Source organism: Thunnus thynnus, chromosome 2 (genome assembly GCF_963924715.1).
Source record: "Thunnus thynnus chromosome 2, fThuThy2.1, whole genome shotgun sequence".
NCBI lineage: Eukaryota > Metazoa > Chordata > Actinopteri > Scombriformes > Scombridae > Thunnus > Thunnus thynnus.
Genome location: NC_089518.1, coordinates 35,406,885 through 35,427,016, shown reverse-complemented (window position 1 = coordinate 35,427,016; position 20,132 = coordinate 35,406,885). Strand labels below are relative to the sequence as shown.

General features: G+C 40.3%; 2 protein-coding genes across 3 annotated transcripts in view; both read right to left on the bottom strand.

Moving 5' to 3' along the window:
* The window catches only part of rasgef1ba (RasGEF domain family, member 1Ba), a 142,913-nt gene that overhangs the window by 26,066 nt on the left and 96,715 nt on the right, over positions 1-20,132 (bottom strand). Inside the window, exon 1 of one of the 2 annotated variants that reach the window (XM_067572254.1) lies at positions 5,715-6,043. The exons of the other annotated variant lie outside the window; for it this stretch is intronic. The gene's annotated coding sequence lies outside the window, so the exon portion shown is untranslated. Of the gene's footprint in view, positions 1-5,714; positions 6,044-20,132 lie in introns of those variants that run through there. 2 annotated transcript variants of the gene reach the window in all.
* On the bottom strand, positions 12,345-16,598 carry LOC137169216 (zinc finger and SCAN domain-containing protein 32-like). The gene is made up of 3 exons (XM_067572267.1): positions 16,446-16,598; positions 14,345-14,965; positions 12,345-13,508 (listed from the first exon to the last, which is right to left on the bottom strand). The coding sequence occupies exons 1-3, from the start codon at positions 16,492-16,494 to the stop codon at positions 13,009-13,011; spliced, it is 1,170 nt and encodes a 389-aa protein (XP_067428368.1). The 5' UTR covers positions 16,495-16,598; the 3' UTR covers positions 12,345-13,008.

The following is a 20,132-nucleotide window of genomic DNA, read 5'->3' as shown; positions in this document are numbered from 1 at the left end:
GAAAATTTTAGACAATCCTTCGTTAAGTAATTTACTATTTAATTTGACTTTGATTCACTTCATTAAGAAAATCAAAGAAAAACGCCAGACATTTGTAGGTCACGGCTTCGCTAACGTGAGGATTTGCAGCTTTTCTCTATCTCGTAGTATTACAAACTGAACCCTGCTGGGTTTTTAAACCCGTTGTTCAAACAAAATAAGAAACTGGAAGAGGACATCTTGGGCTGTGGGAAACTGCAATGGATATTCCTTCTTATTTTGACATTTTGTAGACTAAACAATTAATTGATATGGCAAAAAAAGAAACTTCAGACATTACTCAATAATGAGGAAAATAATTAGTTGCAGATAGAGGATGCACCAATCCACTGGAGCTAAAAAACTGACCAGCTATCAGCCAGGTGCGAACGCTACTTTCAATACAGTTTCTTTGTAAAAGTCATTATAAAATTCAGTATTTCTGCTATCAAGTATATTGATTAAGTCAAAGCAGGCCACAGCAATCCCTTTCCTCATGTTACTGAATATAAAAGGTCGGATTGGTGCATCCCTGATTGGATGCCTGGTAGAACTGGGATTCATTTCAACACATGTTGGATCTGTAGACCAACTTTCACGCATAGACACCTTCTTGAAGTGAAACTGAAATGAACCTCAGCTTGCAGGGCACATATGGTGACCGAATTAAGTTTCTAAAAACATAAAGTTGCAAAAAAGACAAGTTTACACTTGGTTTTAAAATGCGTCTTGGGTGATTCAATCACAAGTGGACAGTTCAAAATACAAGATGCACCAAGATGCATTGTGATCCGATCACTGAAACCACTTGCCGAGGTAGTCTGGGACGCATTTGACCACATATCTTTAGTAGTGTAAACACTAATGCATCCTGATGCTTCCCCGACAAGGACGTGACAGGAATATATGTCTAGGCCCTTGGACCTTCTAGCAGAAGTGACGTAGGCATGAAATCTGGTCAGTGGGACACCTTTGAGATGCATGATTGACACGGGTGTGAAGCGATGCGTCTTGGCTGTCCACTTGTGTCCGGATCACCGAAACTCATTTTAAAAGCAGGTGTAAACAGCCTCAAAGTCGTATTGAAGCTTCAGTATTGTGACATCACTCTGTTTCTCCGATGTCTTTGAAAAGGCAAACAATTTGGAGGAATCTCATGCTGCCAAGGGGCAGGTGGGGTTCTTTGAAGATAAAAGCAATGTCTCTAATACAAAAGAAATCTTTGGATAGAGGACACCATCAGATCAGATGTTGCCCTTTGTCCTCTACTGTCTCTCTTATCAGAGCAGCGTTTCTGCCTAACAGCAAATGCAATTCATTCTTTAAGGCACTGATTTGTCTTATGACTTCTTAAAAACACTCTTGGCAATAATTAAGACTAGGTCAAAAAAAGCAAATTAGTTCAGTTTTGTATTAGTGCTGCAACAAACGAGTATTTTCTCGATTAATCAGTTAGTTGTTTGATCTGTAAAAGGTCAGAAAATGTTGTTTTGTCCCGACCAACAGTCCACAACCCAAAGATATTCAATTTACCGTCAAAGAAACCAAGAAAATATCCACATTTAAGAATCCAAAACCAGAGAATTTCAACATTTTTCCTTGTAAAATGACTCAAAATGACGAATCGCTTATCAACATAGTTGCAGCTCTGTTTTGTACTTCTGCCACCGTCTCTTTCTGTCTATTCTTCTTTGCTCCACACCAGCTGCAGCCTTCACCATAATCCTAAAAAACAAAGCGCGGGATGCTACAAGCGACGACATCTGAGACACACTGATTTACATTTGGCTCCCAGGTGTCGTGTGTAGTAGTGGTAGTAGTGGTGGAGGAGGGGGGGGGGGGACCACATGTCGAGTCCTCGGGCCTGACAAAAGCAAACTCTTAGCGAGTTGCTGTTGGTTTAGCATGGCTGCTGGCTGGGTGGCAGCTGAAGGTAAACAAACAAAATGCCAGCGCTCGCCTCTCCACTATGAGGGGGGGAGGGTGGGGTTTGTTTAGGTAGGATGGGTGGTTTTAATTATAGCCTCGCTGGTTGTGTGTGTGTGTGTGTAGCCATCTGCCTCAGTGTGTAAAAAGAAGTCTGACTTAAATTGGATTTAAAAAGACAGATGATATTCAGATTTCTGTCTGTTTTTGTTATGAGTTTAAAGATGTTTTTGTATCAAAGCTGTGAACTGATTTTGGGTGGAAAACTTTAGCGTATTTGTAACAACTGAGACATTCTTATCCTCTAAATCAGTTATAAACAGATGACGGTCACATAGTTTTCTTGGCCACAGTCTTTCAAGCATGATATTCTCTAGATATTCAAACTACGCGCACGCTGTCTCTGCTTCTTTTATTGGCTGGAGACTCGGCTCGCTGTTTATCACATGACGGGGAGTTTCTCTTATGATTGCTTGGCTCGAGACCTGGTTCAGGGATGTCTCGTGGTTGTTTTAACGTCTGGGACTCTCTCTCTCCTCCTTATGAGTGTTTACACAAGGAAGTACTGAAACAAACAACTCAGAAACGAAACTTATATATTTTTATGCTTTACACTTCAAGCATTTAACTTGCACTCTTACTTATTAGATATTCTACAATAACAAGTACTTAATACAAAAATACACTGATGTTAATGTGACAAAATATCATTGTGACCCTGGTGTGGTCATGTGCGGTAGAGATGTATACATAGAGAAGGGGAAGAGGGGTTTTTTTGTTTCAGGCTACGATTCACTGAAAGGTTACAGAAATGTCAAAATATTTCCCTTTTTTTTTGCCCTGTGGGGAAAATTTGAAACAGAGAAGAGGGCAGCGGCTTTAAAAGCACCAATCCTCCCTGTAGCAAATGTCATATTAGGAGTAAAAAACCCTGCTGTTCTCGTGAAATTACCTTTAGGCTGCAGGGCTGTCAATGACACAAGCTTGCAGGTAATTTTGCCTCCAAACGCGTGGTTGGGGCTGCTTCACTAGAAGGAGAATGACAGAGTCTTGCTCAAAATACGAGCTATCAAGGAGCCGACGGAGTCTCTTCCCGCCCTGCCCGCAGTGTTAACGGCCGCTCATGATGAGCAGCCATCAGCAGTTCAGAGGCTGTAAAGGAAAAAAAAAGCCTCAACACACACAGGAAATCGTTCCCATGGTTCAAGAGACGTACACAAGCAGCCAGATACTCGCGTTTACTGTTTAAGCTGATGCTCTTATCCTAATGACACACTAACTATTCTCACAACCGCTGAGGAGTAACAGGTCAAAGCAGTAAAGCGCTGAGATTTGTGATGCAATAAAACATGATTTGCAGTCCTAACATGTATAGCAGCAGCACGCTTGATAAGTAGTAGCAACAAAAATGAAAGCTTCATAAAAAAAAAGGTGTTTCTTTAAGCAAGACTAGTGAAGGAAGAACTAGAGTACGGCAATGGGGGGAATGTGATTCAGGCAGTCACACACTTGGAAGGACCAGCAGTAAATCAACAGACCCCCCTCCTCCTCCTCCTCCTCCTCCACTGCGTAAACACTCTGAAAGGCATGAGGAATCTCACTCATCCATGGCTTGAGGAAATGAGGGTGAGAGATAGCTGAGTGGCTGCACAGGAGGGCGAAGAGGCCACAGCGGAATAGTGGAAGTAGTCTAAATAAAGGCGGCCGGTTGGAAGTGTTGTTTCAAGTTGGTGTGTGGTCAGAAGTACTTAAAACTGAACAAGGCTAAATAGTTTTAAAGTGAAAAATACACCGGTGTCAGTGTTTTGATATCATAAAGTGAAACTGGATTACAGAAGGACAATGCATCAGTACATCTAGGGAGAAATGGCAAATCACAAGATTTACAGTACAGACTCCAGCGACAAGAATGTCCTCAAAGATATAGCTGGTGGGGTCAGTCAGCACAAACTCACAGGGAGAACTAGGACAACAACAATTGATTCTTTGTTTTTCCATCATCAAACAGTTCAAAAACATTATTATTGCAATATTATTACATAACAGTATGAAAACCAGGAAATATTCCCATTTGGGAAGCTGAAACCAGTGAATTTTTGCCATTTTTCCTTTAAAATTTCACTTAAACGATGATCAAAATTGATTAATTGACTAACTGTTGCAACTCTAATTCAAACACACATATTTCAAATTCAAGTCAAAGTTCCCAAAGATGCCAAAAAACCCACCCAACAACAGTACATGAGTACATCAAATGCAGCCACTCACAGCTCCTTCCACCCTTCTTCAATACATCCACACCAGTGTTGAGTGCTGCAGCGCCAGCAGTGTTTTGACTTGGGGGGGTAACGTTTGCAGCTGTTGCACAGAGTGGTAAAAAGTCACAGCTCCCATATAGGATTCTGTCACCTGGCGTCATCAGTTCTTGACAGCTACATGGATCCCTCCTGCAGGCACCCAAAACATCCTGCACAGCGGGGACGCCGCAGCAGAAAAAAAAAACACCTTTATGACTTATGATTCGCCTCCTGAATCAAAACAGGACTCAAGATTCAAGACAGTTGCTCATGAGACACATCCAACAGCCACATATCAACTCATGTTTTAAGGCTGCTTATGGATCAAGAGGAACAAGTGAATGCAAGATGCCTCTGGAGTAGGAAATGTCTGACCATAACAGATTTCTCTGCATGCAAAAAAAATATTTTAGTTCAAAATGGGCAACATTTGATTGAAAAGTTTGGGTTTGTTGAACTTCTGGGTTGTATACAAGTGCTTTCTTGACATATTTTAAATGGCTACATTCCAACATGTAACCACAACACTGAAATATAGTCAATAAACTGACCTCTAAACATCCAAATCAATGCTTATTGGGTTCAAACTTAGGTGACGGGTAGCTGAGGGAACAGCACTGCAGATTCTCCTATATCATAATCCGGTGACTTCAAATATTCATAACTTCCCGTTTCCCTGAAGCCTCCGTTTGTCTGCATTTGTACAAACACATCCCACCACAACTACAAGGCTACACACCACCTACAGTAGCAATCATGTAATCCGCAATCCACAATAACTCATCCACATTGTCTGCCAGTCAGAGTCCTGCCAAATCACCAATAAACGGATTTAACTTGTCAGCACATTAAGAAAAACCCGAATGCATGCTTGTAATACAGAGCAGTGGCACGGAACGCCAAGCAGGAGTTATTCAGGAGATGTGGGATTAACTTCTCTGATCCCTCACTGTCTTACAGGAGAGGAGAGCCGGGGAGAGAGGGGGGAATCCTCTTAGCCAGAAGGTAGTGAGGGTTAAAAATAGTCTATTGATACTGATTTGAAAAAAATCCCATTATTGGGGTACATTTGGGGGATCACTAAGGGACAATAACAAGACTGAAAAGGCTTGTTATTGTTGCCAGCCAATTAAGATATCATTACGCATGTTTGTTTTGATTCTGGTGGATAAAGATGTGGATAAAGTCAATACAGGCGCACTGCCAGCACTCCTACTGCGGTAAAAGTAGGGTTTAAACACTATCTTTACAGTCAAATTTGGAAATGAGTAACAGAGCAGTTAAGTTCATTTAAGAAACGCTGTCTCTGTCCTCTTTGGCTGGAAACAAAGTGCGCTTTTTCTACCACCTGCGCGCATTTTGGAGACGCTCCACCGGCTCTCCAATGCGCGCAAACAATATAACATTCAATAAACAAAAAGATGCTCAAATACAAAGATTCCCGCAACAACAAAAAAAATCCTCATAGCTCACCTCAAGTAGAAGTAATCCAGGTGAGAAATCCCTCGTATCCTTTCCCAATATGTGCGAAAACAGCCCTTCAAACAGCCGAGACTTTCTCCTTTTACATGTGAATAAACCGATACGGTGAAAAACCGAGCAGTCCCTCCCAGCTCCGGTCAGTTCAGTGCAACATTATTCAGTCGTAATGCAAAAGAGTAAACGTGTATTCCTCGTTTCACAGAAGCAGCAACAACAACAGCAGCGGCGGGATAGTTCGCAGAAGAATCCGCATGAATGAATGAGAGCTCCGGCTGTGTCGCTCCGCTGCCGCCTTCTCTTGTGTTTTGAGCTGCGGAGCCGCGAGCAGGCTCAAGACTTTATTGTGAGAGGGGACTCAGCAGCCAATCAGAGGACAGAACTCCTTCCACCGCGCCTCCCCCCTCCTCCCTCCATCCCTCCCTCCCTCCCCCTCCCTCTCTCCCTCTCTCATCATCCTCCTCCTCTTTTCTCGTTTTCAATTTCATTTCTCTTTTCCCTTCTCCCTTTCTCCCTTTCTCTCACTCTCCATCGATGACGTTTTCTTTCATTCTTCCTCTTAAATGTTTCAATTCTTTGAAATGAATGTCACAGGTCAGAAATCCCCAAGCAAAAAATAAAATAGCCTAAAAATATAGAAGCGTGTGACACTTAGCGTGTGACCATTTTTAATTTGTTCATTTGAAGCACAATTTAGCAAAACTTTTCTATTTTGTCAGACGGATATAGTTTCTATATGACTGTTTATCTATATGTAGGATATATAAGTGATTTATGTCTGTGAGGAAGATGTGGGGTTGCTTAAAGTCATTGGTGGAGGGTTTTTTGTTTATTGTATTCTTTTGCTTTTGTTATTGTTGTTGTGTTTAATGTAAAACAGAATGAGTTTCCTTTTAGTTAAATTAGCTATATTATAGCCTATAGCTATATCGTCCTTTCTAGAATTTATGATCAGATGTAACAGAGTCAATTATACAGCAGTAATATGTAATATTATAATTACATAGAATCTGTAAACAGTTATAACCTGACGTGCTATCGTCAATATGTGGAACGTTTGAGTCTCAGTTTCCGTGGGTCCCCCCCACCCCCCCCTATAAATGATGTCTCCCTCGTTCCCCTTTTTTTTGTTGTACTCCATGGGAGAGGTAAGCGACATTGTGGTCTTCCTGTTAAATTACGGTTGTAAAGTTTATTTGTAAGTTTAAACATATTGTGCAGTATGCTAACACATTTTTATGTCATTTAATTTGTGTAGGAGCTCAAGTTAGATGTCACAGTTGACCGGAGGATTTTGTTGTTTACTTCTGTTGTCGGAATAAACGGAGATTGCCTCCAAAGATATCTTGGTCTGAACCTCTTTGTCAAAACGCAATGCACACAACGCTAGATACCACCGGTTAGACTGTGTCTACGACCATGCTAGCAGCTGTGAGGCTAATGGATCATGGATATATAAAGAGAGCTAATACATGGGCTGACTGTAAACAGACACAGTGATGCTTTGAGCCAAATGCTAATATCATGCTAATATGCTTATGTTTAGCTAGTATAATGTTCACCATAGTTTAGTGTATTATCATGCTAACAAGTGCTAAATAGCACTAAACACATTAGTTTTGCGGGTAATTGTTCATGAATTTGTTTCATGATTTTCTGTTTCTGTTCTATTGTTTGTTAACGTAGCCTCCAGAGCGACAGAAGTCTGTCAAGGGTCAGTTTCTGGAAACCAACCAATCAGAACAGAGTGGGCTTATTGGGATGGTGGGGGGGGGGCTTTAAAGAGGCAGGAGCTAAAACGACCTGTTTCAGACAGAGGCTGAATTGAGATGCTGCATAAAGGGCTGTAAAAAGATAAATAAGGAGATTTTTTAAGTGTAAATCATGCAAAGAAATTCCAGTGGAGCCCCAGAACAGAAATATAGACCTGAAAATGTGCATGATACGTCCCCTTTAAGTATTGGATTAATGAAATTGGGAGACAAATGCGTGTGCCAAATTTCATGGGAATCCATCCAATGTTGTTTGAGATATTTCACTCAGAAACACAAACGTCAACGTCATGGTGGATTACCAGAGTCATTAAAATTTGTCATCTGGGAACTACGAATGTTTGTACAAAATTTAATGGCAATCCATCCAGTAGTTGTTGAGATACTTCAGACATTGACGTCATTGGTGTAATGGTGCTAGTGCGTCAAACCCAGCCAAAATACATAACCGTAAATGGGTCCTACTGTGTACACTCACTAGCTACTTAATTAGGTATACCTGTTCAACTGCTCATTAACGCAAATATCTAATCAGCCAATCATGTGGCAGCAACTAGACATGGTCAAGCTTTTCTGCTGAAGTTCAAACCGAGCATCAGAATGGAGAAGAAAAAGGTGATTTAAGTGACTTTGAACGTGGCACGGTTGTTGGTGCCAGACGGGCTGGTTTGAGTATTTCGGGAACTGCTGATCTACTGGGATTTTCACACACACAACCGTCTTTAGGGTTTTACAGAGAATGGTCCAAAAAAGAGAAAATATCCAGTGAGCGGCGGTTCTCTGGGAAAAAATGCCTCGTTGGTGGCCGAGGTCAGAGGAGAACGGCCAGACTGGTTCCAGCTGATAGACAGGGTGAATCTATATTCAGTGTTATATATTTCAATTGTGTTTTAAATGTTTATTTACAGATATACATGTAATTAATAAAGTAAATATATGTTTGGCAGCTTCAAATCCACCCATCAGTATTATCAGTTTATCCTGTTCACCTTTGCCTCACTCTCTTGCTTTCTCCGCCCGTTTCACCCCCGTCTTCTCTCCTTTTCTCTCCCTTTTTTCCGTCCCTCCCCCACTCTCTCTTGCTCTCTAAGGTCAGGTCAATTCATTGGAGCCTTTGTGACCACAGAAACAAACAAACAAACTGGAATTATACACATTACATCAGTAAAAAAAGCAACAGCATAAAATAAAAACCGAGCAGCTCCGTCTCTTTCTCTGTTCCCAACGCAACAAAAATTTCCCGTTTAGTTCTTCCAACCGGCCCTTGATGGTCATTGTTTGTCCAAGAAAAAAAAAAAAAAAAAAGTGGGGGGACAACTGTTTCTAAGTGGGCGACGCATAAAAAGGAAACTGGCTTTTGTAGAGAAATGAAAAACGTTGGCTGGCGTTATATGAAGGTCCGAAATGGGGCTGAATCATTGGATTTCTAAAAAAGAAAAGAAATGTGTAGGGTTTAAATGAAATAAACATGTAAACCACAAGCGTATTTAAATGACAACTGTATTAAATCCCTTGATGCAAGTGTTTTTTTGGCAAACCCTAATCTTGGCATTGTCACGGCGCTCTAGTTTCTGAGTTATACAGGGCTATTGTGTGACAATACTAGTAGTTACTTATTTCGCTTTTTTTCTTATTCAGACAGGTCAATTGGGAACAAATTGTGTAACAAAAGCCTGGCAAAATGAAGGGGAAATAAGAAATAAAATGTCATATTGTAACACAAAAGTCCAATTTGTTTTCTTGACAGTTTCCTTGACCTTTCCTTTTATCTTCCAACAATAGAAAACGGAGCAACACTAGATTTTTTCCCTTCTTCTTTAAGCCAAATCTAATTGTAGTCCAGTGTTTTTCAAGCAGTAAACGTGACTTACACTGGATGTTTGTTTAGCTGCAGAATCTTTTGTGCTTGTCTGACTTTCTCCACATTTCCGAGAAGAGTAATAAGCCATGGTAAAATGACAACAAATCGTCCTAAATCTCATCAACATCCCGAGGTATTACGTAATCTGGGATTAGTGCAGATTTACGTATATGCACTAATCCGGCTTTTCTCTCGCTTAAATGACTTCACATAGTTTGACCACAAAGATGAGGATTGCGGTTGTTATATTGGGCATCATGGGACACAAACACAATATATATATACGCCTGCAGATGCTACAAACAGCGGTCAGATCTGAACCAGGCGGACGCTTGAAGTAGAATCTTAAACCGTTCGTCTTTTCTTTACATGTACTACTACAGAAATGATGAGGAAAATCTTAAATTTAGGAGTAGAGCTGATCAAGAAACAGTATTTTTTTTTTATATTTAGAAAGTGTTTCAGTTTCATTTCAGTTTGGAACTTTTGTGGTTTTCATTGTTATTACATCAACTAACAGTGAATGTGACAAAAGGTTTCAATTCCCAGAAAAGCAGAATTAAAAGAAAGTGTATTAGAACAAAAACAACACAACCCTGACTTTAGTCTATATGCAACAAATGTCAACAAATCCCATTAAAAGACCAAAACCAACAATATGTGTCCATCTCTCAATAGTTTCTGTCTTCCCTTCCTTGTCTGTCCAAGCTAGTTGGTCCATAAATCTTTAAAAACGTCTCACAAATGGATAGTTTCATTTTTTAAAAGACCAATAAATCTCCTAAACCAGCTTGGCACTGTAGCTTGTATCAAACATTACTCAAACAGGAGGAAGAAATGCATTTGTTGTGGACTATTTGCAGTGGCGGATTACATTTGGTGCTCTAGTGAGTCCAATTTCCTCATTGGATTTAATGACAATAAGTAAACTATAGAATATCACCAGCTGTATCCTTTCCAGTGTCAGAATATCAGCTTGAACAGTGTCGATTACAATCTGCTATCAGCATTTCAATGTCTAAAGGAAATGGGGCTTTCCGATTTGCGCTCGTTCACACCCTGAACCTTCAGGGAAGCTTGTGGTAAACGGCCAAGTGAAAAGTTTCCAGTTTGTCTGTTCAGGTAACAATCGGGATGTGGTAGCTAGAGCCTGGGGGGGTTCAATGGAAAGAGATTCCTGTAAGTGTAAAGCAGGAAGAAAAAAAAAGTCCCAAATTTTACAGGATATTCTTAGCTCACCACTTCTGCTTTCACAGCCTCCACCAACACATAAAATACACCACAGATCAGTACTGTACTATACTGTAAAAAGAAGGAAAAAAAGGTACAATATGTCCACAGCTTCATTAACAAGCTGTGACTGAGGACGTCAGATGTTTACTCTCGTGGAAGAAGAGCCTGACTGGAGTGTAAGAACTGTGTTAAAAGCTCTTTTATATGCGAGCGTGACATCTAAACTGATGTGTTAGATTTGAAATGTTCCTGCAGGGAAATAAATAAACACAGACTTTATGTTGGTGCTACATTCCACACAGAGCTTCAGCACAGACGAGGGAAGTCAGGCATCGGGAATTTACAGTAAGATGTCCCCCCCCCCCCCCCCTCCCTCCTCCTCCCTCCTCCTCCCTCCCTCCCATTTGTGGCAACCTTGTAGCAGCCCGGTCACGGTCCAGTGACTCGCTCACAGATACTTGTTTGACAATGTCAAGACACAGTGATAAGGAAAACAAACTTTCTGGTTGAAGGCCAGATTTTCTAGCTACATCTACACTGATGACAAAGCAATACTTCTTATAGTCAAAATACATATATTATAGTCAAGATGCAGTATATATATTATATTTCATGTGCATGTAATAACTGTGACAGATCAGCTCTCCATGCTGTTGTTATACTGTATTTCATGCATCTAACAATCTCTGTACGAATAACACGACTTTACACTTTCAAACTGTGTGCAGTGCATACGCCAAAGTCAAATTTCACGTGCAGGTGATTCACCAATTTAATGCTACATTTGAACCTTTTCGCCTTTCATTTAAAGCCATTAATTAAGTTTAGGCACAAAAAACACTTGGTTAGGGTTAGAGTAAGATCATGGTTTGGGTTTAAAACTGTAAAAGGTGGTAACAACGTCCAGATGTGAGGCTGAAAATCTCCGGCATGACGTTGCTCTCCTTCACAACTTTTTGCCAACAAATTATCAAGACATCCACTCAACCTGCCTCCTCATAATAAGCCAAAAATCACCTTATAAAATAAATAAAAGTCACATTATATTGACTTCACTTCACTGGGAAGGATTAGTGAATCACCTGCATGCAAAATTGGACTTTGGCATACACGCTGCACGCAATTTGAAAGTGTAAAGTCATGTTTTTTGTGCTGACTTGGCAAAATGTTTGTTAATGAAATACCTTTTCAATTTCTTTACCAAATCTGAACATGTGAATCAATATATTCTTATGGGAAAATGACAATATATTGCCAAAAGATTTATAGTTCCCCCATTTATTATATATTTTGAATTAAATTAAAAAATGTTATGTGTCAGAAGGTTCTGTGAGGAACATGAACAAAGTAAGTAAAAATGTTGTGTTCAGCTTGACAGCTGTGCATTTCAATTGAAGTCAGTTTTAATTAGTTTCAAGGTTTCAGAGAGTCAGCAGATTTTCATAACACATAAAGCACATAATCAAACATTTCTTCTGATATCATTTGTAATTGTATGGTGAGTTTTGTTAGTAGGGCAGCTGTAAGGAAGCTGGAGAGTCTTCTGTTGCTGTAACAGGAAGAATTATGTCAAAATCAAAAAGCAAAGGTTATGGAGGCGAAGAGCCGAGATGTCAGTGACGCTTTAACAGAAGTGAAGAATTCCTCACATCTGCTTATTGAGACATTAGCTGCCAAGTATCAACACAGATTAACACGTTTCCATTAGTGCTGATAAAGGCCACACAGATGAAAAAGATCCCAAAGGAACATGGAAGGTTGGTTGAAAATGTCTGATCTTTAATTTATATAAAAGTGCATAAAACAATATCATTACATCTGGTACAATCAAGTCACACTTGAGAAATTTCCTAATAGGCGTTGTTAGGAAGAAGAGAGAGGAAGAACACATCCAGCTGGGTCATCTTCATCAGGGTCACTGCTCTTCCTTCCAAAGCCTTCATCTATTTAGAGAATATCTCAACTGTTTGTTTTCTTTGGTCTGAAGCCGAGTCGAAATACGATAGTCTTTTTTTTTTTTTTTTTTTTAAATCTGTTTAATTTAGGGTCACGATGCTTAATTACAAGTGACAAAGAGAATCTAAAGAAAATTCACACGATGACTCAAGCGGATAAGCTCGGTGTGCGATTATATTGTGCTTCTCTCTAATAAAAGACATTAAAAATGAACAATGTGCATCATTCCACACTGATTTTCTTCTACAAGGCTTTCTGAGAACGAGTAATCGATGGCTGTCAAATGTCAACATTCTTCTACTTATAAATCCCTGGATTTCAAGTCTTTTCCTGTATTTGGTTCATTAAAAATCTCACTGCAATCCAAACCGAAGCCCTCCTTGAACGCAGCTATTTGCATTATAACTGCTGTTATTTTGTTCCACCTGAGCTTGTTCCAGTTTGCAAAAATCCTTCGGAGCGTATGCTAATGTCCGTCCTTGGTGATGGTGTGATTTGGGCCGGTCGGTGTCACCGCTACAGTCTGGCCTCCTCCGCACCGACACCCTTGTTCTCTCGCTAGGCTAGTAAGGAGCTCCAGCACCCTGATCTCATGCTCCATGCGAGCTTTCTCCCTCCTCTCTTCCCTCTCAGCCGTCTCCCTCTGCCGGCGCTCTTCCCTCTGCAGCCAATCGGCGAGGAGGTCCCGATGCCAGCGAGCCTGCTCCTGCCTCTGGCTCTCCAGCTGCACCAGCAGGCCGCGGGTCTCCGACACCAGCCGCTGGAAGCACTCCGACAGGTGTTTGAGGACTGGTTCCAGGCAGGAGGACTCGGGGTGTTGGTGGCCGGAGGTGGGGAGGGGGCCGAGACTCGGATCTGGCGGTGTAGGGAGAGGGGAGGCGTCGGGCTGAGGAAGAGGAGGAGGAACCGGTGGATGTGGTGCTACATGTGGGGAAGGAGTGCTCAGGCTGTTTTCTACTGGTGTACCTACGATACAGGAAACAAAACAATAGTAAGGCATGGAAGGAATATGAAGGATTTGCTGCTTTTCTTCATCTTATGTGACAGTAAACAGAATATCTTTAAGTTCTAGAAAACCGGTCAGACAAAACAAGCAATTTAAAGACGTCACCATGAACTCTGACGTGCCAGAGGTGATACAGAGTCAAGAGCTGATAAACTGGAGTCAAGTCAGGAGCTTGTATGTACATACAAAACACACTGCACAAGTAATTGTAAATGTTAACATTGATAAATGAAATTTTAAGTTAAAAACAAAGCTGATTATTATTCTGCGTTGCGTGTGTCTGTGTGAGTCCCAAAACATGTTATTTCTCTATTCACCTTTCACAAAATAGAGAAATATAGCAGTACTCTAGTGTTGTTTATTTAATCAACACTATATTAACATATTAAAATAATTATTCAGCCAAAGACAATCCTAATTACTAACATCTCATCTCAGCCGATTTAATCACTGAGGGATGAAACATGAACATACACAAATATGTGGGGAACACTGGTGCATATCAAGTCATGTACTCATCATTAGCTAAAAGCTAAGCTAAGCTAAAATAAAATACCTGCCAGGAAAATACTAGACACAATATTTTTCATCTCATAGAATGTTCTTTTTGTCATTTTGTGTAAAGAATCAGCCGCTGTGCATTAATTTAAATTATGCTCACATGCTTATATAGCACACAAAGTTTGTATTGATTGTCAGGTGCAACAAAGTAAAGATTAAAAATGTAAAACAACTAAAACTTCGTAGCCAGTGTGGACATGACAGGAACCTGACTTATGGTTACTGTTGAACTTACCGGCAGGTTCAGGATGGATGGATGACTCTAAATAAACTTCATGGCGTCTGTCTGTGGGATGTTGTGTGAATCCTGCATCACTGAACTCAAACTCATCCGTTGAATCTTCTCTGTTCTCCAACTTGACTTCAGAGTTGAGCTGCCACGACTGGCAGCTTCTTCCGGTCCTCCCCAAAGAACCGAAACTATGACCGCCGATCTCCGTGTTAGAGTTTAATTCCGGAGGGATACTTCCTGTCCTGTCAACGGAGTCGACATGAAGCCCTTCCACCCTTTCTGGAGAAACAAAATAGGGCGCTCCTTCCACTCCTGCTGACCTCCTGCCCAACACGGCATCCATCTCTGCAAAATATTTAAAACTACACGGCTGTGAGCTGTCCACGCTCCTCTGTAGCTTGGCTCTCACGTAGTTAGCTTTCAGAGTTTTGACCCGGAGCCGGCACTGGTGCGGACTCCGAGAGAAACCCATTTCACTCATCCGGGCCGAAAGGTGTTTGAAGACATGGCGGTTGCGGAGGTTTTCTGCCAAACTCTTCTGGACGCGTTCGTCACTCCAGGCGCACAGCAGCACCTGAGTCTCCTCCACCGTCCAGTTCACGGAGCGCTCGGCCTCCCGTTTCCCTGCACAAACAGAAACACAGATGATGTTTGTTCGTCTGAGGCGGTGGTTCGCTAACATTTTCATACAAGCATCATTTAATGGAAACGCACTAGATGACTGATCCTTGATTTGATTTTAGAAAGGTCCTCTCACTGAGAAGATATTAGCTGTAACTTGAAGCTACAAAAGTATAGAACAGGGAGCTAAATAAATACTCCGATACTCCAAACCATGAATTCAATCTAATCCAAATGAATCTAATCAGAATCAAGCTGTTGTCTATTTAACAAATTTTGGGAAAAATGGAGTAAGTGTGCAAGTGTTACTTTCTCACTGGTACAAAACTACACTTAGTCGTCAGTTTATTTATTTAACAAGATTAAGACTAATACTGATTCAACTTTATGGTCATTTTGGAGGCAGAAAGGCTAAAAATGGTGGACAAATATTAGACACACCTTCCAGTTTGGTGTTATACAACAGCACTTCACTAAAACAGTTCCAACAAAACTGAACATTGTAACCTTCATGAAGGTAAGATTTATAGCAGGGATGTTGTATTATTATGCTTTACTTTTAGATTAGGGTAATAAACTGGCAACTGAGTGCAAACAACTAACTAAAGATTTATTTATGTAGCATACAAGTGCTTCACATAAAAAGTATTAAATGTAAAAGAAACAAGATAGTAACAAGCAAAATATCAGTACAACTAATTGATTAATCAAAACAATGGACAGATGAATCTATAATGAAAATAATCATTAGTTGCAGCCTAGAATCAGCTGGTGTAATGACTGACACATAAACCTGCAGATCTTGGCTCAGTGCCAAATAACAGAGGACAATAGAGGTCATCCTTAACAGTACAGTCTAAGGAGGAGAGTGTGTTTTACAACCTTTAGTATTGCATATTCAGTACTCTCGATGACAGATAACTAGCAGTAAATTATTAACTAATCTATTTAATTACTAATAACAACAAGGTTGTCTGGTCTTGTTGTAGTGAGTTTTTTAAGAACAGTGACACAAACTACCAATTGAATTTAATAACATATTTCACGTTCAGTAATTTAGATTATTATCCACCTTTAATATAAATGATGTCCTCACATTAACCTTGCTTGCTAACCTTGCTATTTGATAGATAACAAGTTGTTACAGCTAACATTGGATGTTACAAGTCAGCTACCAGCTGAAAAGTTGAGCCAGCAAGCTAATTCAGATACATACAGTGTAATAACAGCCTTATAACACTGACTTTAATTCAGAAAGCTCAGAGTGTCTTTGTGCATGCAGGACAATTAGCAACGAGAGGTTCAACAGCTTAAAAACAGTGTGAAACCAAACTAGAAAGCTGTTTCTGCTCTCAGTATCAACACAGCCAACGTTAGCGGCTAACAGCTGGCTAGCTGACACTAGCTACATGACTGACTGTCTGACTCTCTGCTGACTGTCACAGCACCAATAAAACATGTCGCATGCTTCAGGGACTCTTACTTTTTGTTGTTGAAACGGAGTTGGTCGAGTTGATCATCGGAGGATTCATTTTTGACGAGCTCCAGCAAATGTAAACAATCCACACATCGACCCTCCTCTCTTCCGGGTGACAAAGTTCAATGCGTGACGTCACAGCGCGGATGCAGGCAAGAGAACGTCACTGTTAAAGGATAGGTTCACTCTTATTCAAGTGTGTCTTAAAACAACATTCAGGTGTCCATATGAACAATGAAAGAGGTTTTCCTTGCTGTAATCATTCTTCCTGTTCATACTGGCTGTTAAAAGATCCTCTTCAAATGTGCTTTCAATGTAAGTGATGGAGACAAAAATCCACAGTGTGTCCACACAGTCACTTTGTGCAAAAATGCATTTAAAAGTTAAAGGTGCAGTGGATATCATTAAGTGGCACCTAGCAATGAGGATGCAGATTGCACTCAACTGAATACCCCCCCTCGCTCCCTCCCACTCCCCTTCCAAGCGTGTAGGAGAACCTATGGTGGCCACCAAACTAGCAAAAAACACAAAAGGCCCTCTCTAGAGCCAGTGTTTGGTTTGTCTGTTCTAGGCTGCTGCAGAAACATGGTGGTGCATAATCGCAGGCTCTGTGGAAGGAGGAAGGACCCGCTCCCTACGTAGATATAAAGGGCTCATTCCAAGGTAACAACATATATATAATAACAACACATTGTACCTTTAAGCTGAAGCTTATATGAGGCTTCATCAGTCTGAGTTTGTCATATCAAGTGGATATCTGCCACATTTACAGTCTTTTTAGCATTAAATTCCCTCTTTGTGTTTCCTCGGACAGTGTTTCCCTGTTGAGCTGTGGTGGAAGTATAGTAACAAGAAGAGGGACTTTGGCACTAAAAAGACTGTAATGTTGAAAGATATCTACATGATTTGACTCATTTGGACGCTGAAGCTTCATATTAGCTTCAGATGAACTTTTAAATACATTTTTTCCCCCATCGCTAACATTGTAAGTGCATTATGAAGGGATCTTCTAATGGTCAGTATGAACAGGAGGAATGATTATGGCAAATTTTGGATTACAGCATTTCGAAAAGGTGAAATTAATACAGGAAATACAAATGTATAGTGAAAATTATGACAAATAACTATAGATCCTGAAATAAACTTCTTGTTTGTAAATCCTACTGCTGTTATTTTGCACAGCAAAACAACGCTCTAAACTATATTTTCTTCATAAGTCCCATTCAAAAATTGTATAAAAATGTATTACCTTTCTCAGTTGTTAATATATGTGACGCTCGTATGTTTGGTGTTCCCATGTGGCCTATATTTTATGTTCACACATGCTGTTATTTTTTTATATATCCTCTGGGATCATTAAAGTTTTATGTTATTGTGTAAGAAGGGTACAATGAGTCGAACATCACACGGTCCCTCTGTTTGAATATACTGTGCGAATATATCATATGTTGTGTGTTGTACAATATTCATTTAAACAAGTGCACCATGAGGTTTTGGCAATAATGTGCAACACTCGACAGGGCTATGGTGTGGAGGAATCATGTGATGAGTTTGCTGTATATGATATATTTATAGTAGCATATGAGCAGGAGTTGGCAAACCATGTGCAGAGAATGAGGACAATGCATAGATTCATTATGCAAAAATGATGCTTTCCTATTAGGGTTATAATACTACAAAATACAGGTACATAGATACAGGATACAGGAGATAAAAGCTCATCTTACCACCGTTCAGTCCACATTTAAATCTTACAGTTAATTTCTGTTTGGGTGTTTAAACAGCTTTATCGAAATAAAGTAGAAAAGCAGCAATTTGGTCAAATTTGCTCCCCAGATCGGCACATTCTGAGTACCGTAACTCAACATTTTTTTCTGTCTGGATGCTATCTGCCACTCTCTTGTATCCAGTTATAGTATGTCCAAATTGTACATATACATCCCATTAAGAGTCTACAGTTTAAACCTCTCAAGTGACAACTTATGGTCATATTCCTTCTTAATATGCAAACTTCCTACAGACAAAGACCTGTACCAAAAATATATCCATGAAGAGCGAGACACCTCGTCAACAGAGTGACCACATACTGTACATCTGCTTTCAGTAAACCAAGTTAACCAGTCAGTCCTTCAGTACAGACACTACACACAATAACCTACATTTATATGATAATGTAACCCAGACAGCCTCTAGATGTGGACTAAGCAATCAAATCCCAGATCTTCCTCAGTGCATATTAGGCGCAATCACACCTGTATATACAGCTGTCCACATGCAATCAGATCACCCCGAGTGTGAACACAGCCCCGGGGACCACAGATTCATCTAAATAACAAGAGGGAACCATCCAGAGGAAACACCTCCTAAAGAGGCCGTGAGGTGTTAATGGGTCGTCTTGTGCATTCCCTGGATGTCTGCTGAGAGCATTAAGCTCTGTCATCCCTCCTTCTATTTCACTGGTTCAGCTCCTTACTCTTTCATCCACATGCACAACAATTAGGAGGAAGGAATTCTTAAGTGCTGCTAATGCAGATTCAGTCTGCTCTCCTGCCGTTAGATTAGCATTCGGAGCCTTCAGCCTTTGTTGTGTTATACAGTGACTTGGAATGAGTTTAACAGTAATCTTAAAAGAGAATACCAAGGTCCTTTACAGTGTATTATAGACCATTTTCACCTTTCTACAATCAGTTTACATCTCTGTATCATACTGCAATGCATAACATGAAATTGTGTGTTTAATACACCAGTATCTGTGAGATGTGTTTAGCCTAACTTAGCTTAATTTAGCACTAATATAGCCCAAAGAGTAATAAGCAAAGAGGAAACTGCTGCTATTCTCTGTTAGCAGCCTCTGCTAGCTCTGTCAAAGGTAGCTTCTAGCAAATCCAAAGAAGTCTTATTCACACATTAAATGTGTGCAATTAACAATTAGCAAAAAGTGGCACCTTTCTGTTTAACATGTTATGTTGTTGATGTTGATGCTGTCCTCACAGTTAGGCTTTGTTCACAGTAGTAACTCTGAACAAAGCCCAGCTGTTGGATGTATTGGTGACCAGCTTATTAGCTTACAAGCAGCATGTAAATAAGAGTAATTATAGGTGTGTATTTAAAACTTTGGCCAGTGGATAGTTGTTGCCCTCTGGTTTGAACTGCTATTGATCTCAATTAGTATTCTTTTAACATTTAAGCTTTGCATGCAGTGTCAAATCTTGCCTGCTGTCCCACTTTACAGAGACAGCCTAAATGACAATAGATGAGTCAAATTTTGCAAGGTGACGTGTTTTTGTTTGCTCTCCTATGGGAGACACTTTTCCTGTAAGTGTCAAATTGTCACAATGGAGGATTCCAATGGAGACACTTTTTCCAGGAATCATTTAGGTAGGAATTTTACCAGTGTTTCAACCACAGGAACCAAGTTTCGGTTTTGGTTTTGGGGTTATAGTTTCTGGCCTATAGAAAGTCCCCGCTTCTGTGGCCTGAGGACTTTCCAGTGTTCCAGGAACTACCAGGGCGGTGTTTGTATTGGGCAATGTTATGCCTTGGCATGGAAATTTATTTTAATGATATTGACATTTAAAGCAGCAATGTAGCTCCTGTAGTTACATCATATACTAAACCAGAAAAGTACCCGGAAAATAATCAGTAGTACAGGAGTAGTTTGGAAAAAAAAAAAATGCTTCTCTGGCGTTTTCA